At 36.8% G+C, this 7,581-nt stretch overlaps 1 protein-coding gene across 1 annotated transcript in view; it reads left to right on the top strand.

The window, feature by feature from the left end:
- The window catches only part of Dmd (dystrophin), a 2,056,279-nt gene that overhangs the window by 1,300,072 nt on the left and 748,626 nt on the right, over positions 1-7,581 (top strand). The window contains exon 48 of the mRNA XM_031364700.1: positions 1,605-1,706. Within this exon, the coding sequence (XP_031220560.1) occupies positions 1,605-1,706 (102 nt within the window). The remainder of the gene's footprint in view (positions 1-1,604; positions 1,707-7,581) is intronic.

Genomic DNA, 7,581 nt, shown 5'->3' on the forward strand with positions numbered 1-7,581 from the left:
AATTATGGTCATTCACTGCACGAAAATGTTTTTCAGTTGAGCCACTTAAGGGAGAATGAGTAGTGGTCAGAGTCCTATAAGAAAACCAGGTCCTGTAAATAGATGTGTCATGCTATGATCTAAGATGGTAACTATTCTACTTTTATCAAATAATTATTGTTTTGCCAGGTACTACAGTTGAAGGCACAATACCTTTCTGGCAGTGGTCACTAAGAGCACTGTTCTGCTGTTCTATGAAAGTAAAGTAGGTAGTTTCTTATTTTATTAGTATACAGCATAAACTCTTAATGATAGGCACACTTTTGACCAAAGCACCAGCCTCACACTTGTAGCTATTTTAATAATGAGGCAAATAGTCACTCTCATGAGCAGGTTTTGAACGCTCATATATTTCAAGACATCCTGCTGTGCATGATGAGATTATAGTAACTTAAGTTCACAGGTTCCACCCTTGTGGACTGAGGGCAAACAGGTGGGAACACAGTGGATAGAGGAAACTAAATCCAGACAACATGTACACACTCCTGTGACTGGAGGTACCAGGACAGGAAGAGAGAGACAAGAAGTTGGGTTAATCAAAAGCAGCTCTGAGAAAGGATGTTCAGGCCCTGACTGATACATAACATTCATCAGTCTATACTGGGATACACACAGACACACACACACACATACACACGCACACACACACACACTTGCTCACTCTCTCTAGCTGTGAGTGTATATGTAACAAAGAGCAAATAATCCCAGTGTTTATCAAGTGTTCCATCCAAAATGCCTTCTGTAATATTTGACTTTGCTTCCTTCGGTTTCAATTTCTACAGGTGGCTTTTCTTCTTTCTTCTAGAGCTAGACAGCAGTCAGTAAGAAAACACTTTGTATTCAGATACCTAAAGGGGTGTTTGCTTTTCTGCCATGCTTTTAGTCTTCCCGGCAATGGAAAAACAAACAATAAAAAAAATCTAATCACTCCTCAAAGGGCCTGTTTAATTTGACTGCTTAATAAATAATAAGTGTTGGTACTGTGCTGTAAGTGTTTATTCTTGGGAAAGACACTTAATTTCAATAGTGATTTCTAAAGAATTATTTGCTTTGTCTTACATATACACTCACAGCTAGAGAGAGTGAGCAAGTGTGTGTGTGTGTGTGTGTGTGTGTGTATGTGTGGTCAGACAATGAAAGAGAAGATTTAGATTTGTAGCTCAAAAGAGAAACCTATAAAATTAGGAGTCTGTAAGGTACAGCAAATATTAAGATTATTGGTATTACTGATGTTAAATCTGTTGTTTATATCTATTAATTATACTGATAAATTATACCTTTCATCATTGCAGTTTGTTTTTTTTTGAAGAAAATGTATAATGTCTCTGTTTATCTATAATATTATCATGATACAATTCAAGGGATTTTGGATTGTTTTAATCTTAGTGTATTCCACAGGAACCTGTATTTATTTTCTCCGCATCAAAAGCTACATTTTTGTGCCCCTGTGTACCATGCAGAAATTGATCTGCAATACATGTGGAGTCTCTAAGGGTATATTTAAATTTAGTAATTTTATTGCTAACTGTGAAGTTAATCTGCGCTGTATGCATTCTTTTCCCCAGGAAACTGAAGTAACAGTTCAAGCTAAACAACCGGATGTGGAAAGGCTTTTGTCTAAAGGCCAGCATTTGTATAAGGAAAAAGCAAGCAGTCAGCCAGTGAAGGTAAGGAAGCAACCTCTAGCAATATCTACTCCCTCATAATACGCTATGCTTCCCCTCTTGTACACTTGCCATTGCCATTGTTTGCTTATAATCTTTAAAATAACTTGCAAGGAAATACTGGCCATACTATAGTTACAGAGCTAAATCTGTCCTTTTGATCAACATATCCTATTTATATATAGGGATCTTAAGTCTACTAACAAGTCATTGCATTAAAGGACTCATTTCAGTCCTGGTGTGGTACCATCAATACAAAAAGTACCACCTTCAAGGTAGATTAAATTATTTGGGGCTTGATTACTTTGCTTGCCAACCCTGATACTCTTCATATTGCTTGGCTTAATTCAAATCAAGACATTGCAGCACATTGTCTTCAACAGCTGTAAAGAATCCCAATATTGGGATGACCTTTTCTTGCACTGTTTTCTTATGAAAGAGAAAACCCTGTATTCAGGCTTCAGTACTTTACTAGGTCAGGAATTTTTAGTGAAATATCATATAATTGCATCATTCTTCAGTAAAAACCTGGCCTGGGTGAAAGTTTTCTACTTCCTTCCTTTCTGTGTGTACATTTTGAAGTCCAGGATACTTATTCATAGGATCTTAACCTAAGGAGAGAAAGAGAAATCCAGGTCAATTACAAACAAACAAACTCCCACTCAATGGCTTCCATTTGCAATTGTCAAGCCAGTGATAAATGATAAATAGATGTTAGGTAGAGTTTATCTTGTTGTCCATACCTGGCCAAAATTTTAATGGCTTCCACTGTGATAAAGGTTTCTGAGAGCCTGTAATGGTGGCTATTTATTGATCAGTTTTGGTTTCTTAGCTAATGTTGCTAGCTGAGGAGCCGTACTCTCATGTTCAAAACCATTCTAAAACATTGCAGGTCAATAACCTCATTATACAAAACCAGTTTGTCTTTGCAAATAACATTACCAGAACTTAGATTCTGCAAAGTTATTGCCTAGTTTCCATGTATTTGGGCCACAGTTTAGTTCTACCAAATTGTTTGTTTTCCCCACAATTTAAATCGGAGTTTTCATCACATAAATTTAAAGTTAGACTTTTAACATAATGACAAAACACCAGATGCAAAACCACAACTTTCTCTGGAAATATTAAAAATCCCTCATTCAAAATTAAAGTTATCTCTAAACCTGAAATACTGAAAAATAATTTACATACATCTTGAGGTTTCATTTGATCCTTTTAAAAATAAAATAAATGTTTTGGTGTTTGGACTGCACATGTGGAGCCAGTACAGACAGCAGCAAATTTCAGTGCTGCTGTGGATAAAAGTATACATATTAATTACCAGAGTGATAAAGTACCAAGGGTGATTATTGCAGAGGCCCTCATTCTAGTGAACTACAAAATGAACAAATGACTAATGGATAAGTCCATTTTATTTATTTATTCTTGATGCACCCTCAAAAACTTAATGCCATATGGGTGTGACAAAGAACTGAAGCTTAACACCTTTTCTTATAGTTCACAAAAGTGCATTTAATTTTGCTTCACCTCCTGCTCTTGTATAAAACAGAAAAATCCTTCCTTTAAAATGTTAGCAGTTTTGCTTTTCTCATATATAAACTAATCAAATAATAAACTAATACACTCAATCTCAAGGCTGCTTTGACATGAGAACTGAACTTCACCCAACTCCGCTATTTCCTCAGTGGAATAAATAGAAGAGTAAAACAAACAAAAAAGAACAAAGTCATATAACTTGTCTTTTTTCCCCACTTTTCTTAAAATTGTTTTGTAAGTCAATGACATTTTTCCTTCCACTTTTCCTGCTTCCCCATTTCCTGTATATATAGTTCATTTGAAAGAGGTAGAACATGTCTACAAATTCCCTGATCTCTAGAGAAAACTAATTATCAGATTGATAAGGGTGAGGTGTTTGATTGATTTGGCCTTATCAGGCGTAGAGAAATGGTTGACTCAGACTTGATGCTTTGCTTTGTTTTGCCATCCCAGGGATGGAACCCTTAGGGTGCTGTACATGATAGGCAAGTTCTTGACCTATGAGTGATACCTTGTTATGTGGACCATCACCCGGAAAATAACAGAAAGGCAGCTGCAGTTTTTGAATATCCTAAAGAACTAAAGTCTCACAAAAATAGTTTTATGGTTCAGAACTTGATACCTAACACAGCAAGGCAGAAAGGTTGCAATGTAATAACTATTATTAGGAAAAAAATATGCCTTAATCAAGTTCTTAAGAATCGTAATGAGATGTTGATATGCAGTAGAATAAACATATTATCATAAGGAAAAATATAGATTAATATAGTTATTAACTATAAAGCAGCTAGGGAAAGAAACCATTCCTTGTGATTGACTATAATTGAAAATAATTAATGATACTAATATTTAGTAGTTGTATGTGAGGAAAGGATTTACAGAGGTCTAGATTTGCCCTCTTGACCATTTATCCACAGCAATTATTCTGTGTGAATGGTTGTGATGTAATCCTTTGGCCAATTATATAAAACTTGTCACACCTTACTTTTAATTTATCATTAAAGTATGCATTGAAGAGCAAGTTACATACATTATAAGGTTTGCTTAAGCAATATGTTTGATAGAAAAAAATAGCAAATCAAATTTGCCTTGTCTTATTACTTCAGCAAGTAACTACAGTATTTTAAATCCCATTATTTTTTTCAATTTTCAAGGCGGTAACAATAACATTTTAAAATACATGTACAAATCAAGTGAAATTTGACAGAAAGCTACATTTAAAGTAAGTATAAGTACCTGCCACAAGCCCATATATGATATATTTTAAACTATGAACTTTCTCTAGCTTCTTCTCAATTTTGAGCCTTCCCATGCATTTATTGGAAGGGAAACAGAGCTTCCCAGTCTGGAAGACCTTTTTATAAGGCAATTTTGGGTGCTTACTTTTTGAGAGGAATATTTGGAAATAAAAATAAGGGGGCAGAAGTGATTCCTAAAATGGAAAATAAAGGTTTGAATAAAGCTAACTGCTCTTCCACAAATCGAGAGTGCAGTTCCTATTATCCACATTGGGTGATTGACAACAGCCATTGACTCCAGCTCCAGGGTCTCTGACACTCTTTACTGGCCTCCGCTGTGCACATACACAAATAGACATGATCATATTTATTTCCAAATGTAATTTTATTTTATTTATTTATTTTTATTTATTTTATTGATGTAATTTTAGAAAGTCTATATTCCTCAAGGATATTTATGAAAGATTCAGTTCTTTGCATAGAAGGTCTAGCCACCATTTGCAGACTTTGTCATTAAGGAAGGGAATATTGGAGAAAGTCCATTGTTCAGCAAATTTTCTATTGTCACCTCCAGATCTTGTTTCCAAAGAAGAATTGTCTGGCTTAATGTCCAACTTCCTGGCCCCCTCTTCCCACAATCCTTCCCACCATCACCCCTTCTTTTTGTCTGAGAGAATGGAGCCCCTTAGGTATTCCCTGACCATGGTACAGCAAGTCTCTTTGGGGCTAGGCACATGCTTAACACTGAGGCCAGACAAGGCAGTCCAGTTAGAAGAACATATTCCACAGAGAGGCAACTTCATTTGGGATAGCCCCTGCTCCATTTGTTCAGGACCCACATGAAGACCATATGCTACATATATGCAGGGAAGCCTAGGTCCAACCCTTGTATGATTTAGTCTCTGAGAACCCCAAGGATTCAGGTTAGTTGTCTCTTGATCTTCCTATTGAGTTCCTATATCCTTTGAGGCATGTAATCCTTCCCCCTATTTTTTCATAAGAGACCCCAATCTTCCTCCACTCTTTGGCTATAGTTGTCTGTATCTGATTCAGTCAGTTGTGGGGAGGAGTCTCTCATAGGACAGCCATGCTAGACTCTTGTCTACAAGCATAACAGAATGTAATTAATAGTATCTGAGATTGGAGCTTGCCCATGGGTTGGACCAGTTATTGGTTGGCCATTCCCTCAATCTCTGCTCAATCCTCACTCTCTGCGTTTATGTAGACAGAATACATTTTGGGTTGAAAGTTTGTCCCTATCCAACTCCACTGGGATTCCTGCCTGGCTACAGGAGTGGCCTCTTCAGGTTCCATATCCCTGATGCTGTAAGTCATAACTAAGTTCACCTGCATTGATTCTTGGGAGCCTCCCTCTTCCCAGGTCTCTGTCAGGTCCTGTAGCTGCCCCCATTTCCCACCCCCATCAGTTTCTGATTTACATTTATTCTCATGGCCATCTGTCTATCTCTCCTGTAACTCTCCATACCTGAACCTTACCCCCACCCATTCTCCTCCCTATCCTCTTCACACCCAGATCCCTCCCTCCATCTGCCTCTAATGGCTATTTTATTCACCCTTCTCAATGAGATTCAATCATCCTAACTTGTCACTTCCTTCCTTTTTAGCTTTGTTGGGTCTAAGGAGTATAGCATATGGGTTTCCTGTATTTTATGGCTAATATCCACTTATTAGTGAGTGCATACCATTCATGTCCTTTTGGGACTGAGTTACCTCACTTCAGATGATATTCTCAAGTTCCATCCATTTATCTGCAAAATTCAGGATGTCATCGTTTCTAATAGCTGAATAGTACTCCATTGTGTAGATGTACCACATTTTCTTTATTCATTCTTCAGTTAAGGGAAATTTAGGTTGTTTCCAGTTTCTGGCTATTACAAATAAATCTGCTATGAACATAGTTAAGCAAGTATCATTGTGGGATGTTCGAGCATCTTTTGTGTATATGCCCAAGAGTAGTATAGCTGAGTCTTTAGGTAGAACTATTGTCAGCTTTCTGAGAAACTGCCAAATTGATTTCCAGAGTTGTTATACAAGTTTGCAGTCCCACCAGCAATGGAGGAGTGTTCCTCTTGGCCCATATCCTCAACAGCAAGTGCTATCTCTTGAGTTCTTTTTTATCTTAGCTATTCTGATTCGTGTGAGATAGAATCTCCGAGTTCTTTTGATATGTATTTCCCTGATGACTAAGAACTTTGAATATTTCTATATTTCCCACCATTTGAGATTCTTCTGTTGAGAACTCTCTGTTTAGCTCTTTACCCCATTTTTAATTGGGGTTCACTCTGTACCCCATTTTAAATTAGGTTATTTTCATTGTTGATGTCTAATTTCCCGTGTTCTTTAAAAATTTTAGATATTTTCCCTCTGTTAGATGTAGGATTGGTGAAGATCCTTTCCCAATCAGCAGGCTGCTGTTCTAGCCTATTGACAGTGTCTTTTGCCTTACAAAAGCTTTCAGTTTTGTGAACTCCCCCATTTATCAATTGTTGATTTTAGAGCCTGAGTCATTGATAAACATCAATGTTCAGGAAATTGTCTCTTGTACCAATCTGTTCAAGTCTATTTTCCACTTTCTATTCTATGAGATTAAATGTATCTGGTTTTATGTTAAGGTCCTTGATCTACTTAGACTTGAACTTTGTGCTGGGTGATAAAGATGGATCTATTTGCATTCTTCTACATGCAGACTGCCAGTTAGGTTAGGAATTCATTAAGAAATGCTTTCTTTTTTCCACTGTATGTTTTTGGCTTCTTTGTCAATAATCAAGTGTCTATAGTGTGGGTTTATTTCTGGGTCTTTGCTAATCAACCACTGATTGACCTGTTTGCTTCTGCACTAATGCCATGAGGGTTTTATCACTATCTCTCCATAGTACAGGCTGAGGTCTGGGATGTGGATTTCTCTAGAAGTTCTGCTATTATTAATTACTGTTTTGTCTATCCTGGGGTTTTTTGTTTCTGTATGAAGTTGAGAACTGGTCTTTTAAGTTCTATGAAAGTTGTGTTGGAATGTTGATGGGAATTGCACTGCATCTGTAGCTAGCTTTTCCTAAGATGAACATTTTCACTATGTTATTCTTTTT

Source organism: Mastomys coucha, chromosome X, assembly GCF_008632895.1.
Source record: "Mastomys coucha isolate ucsf_1 chromosome X, UCSF_Mcou_1, whole genome shotgun sequence".
In the NCBI taxonomy this organism is placed as follows: Eukaryota; Metazoa; Chordata; class Mammalia; order Rodentia; family Muridae; genus Mastomys; species Mastomys coucha.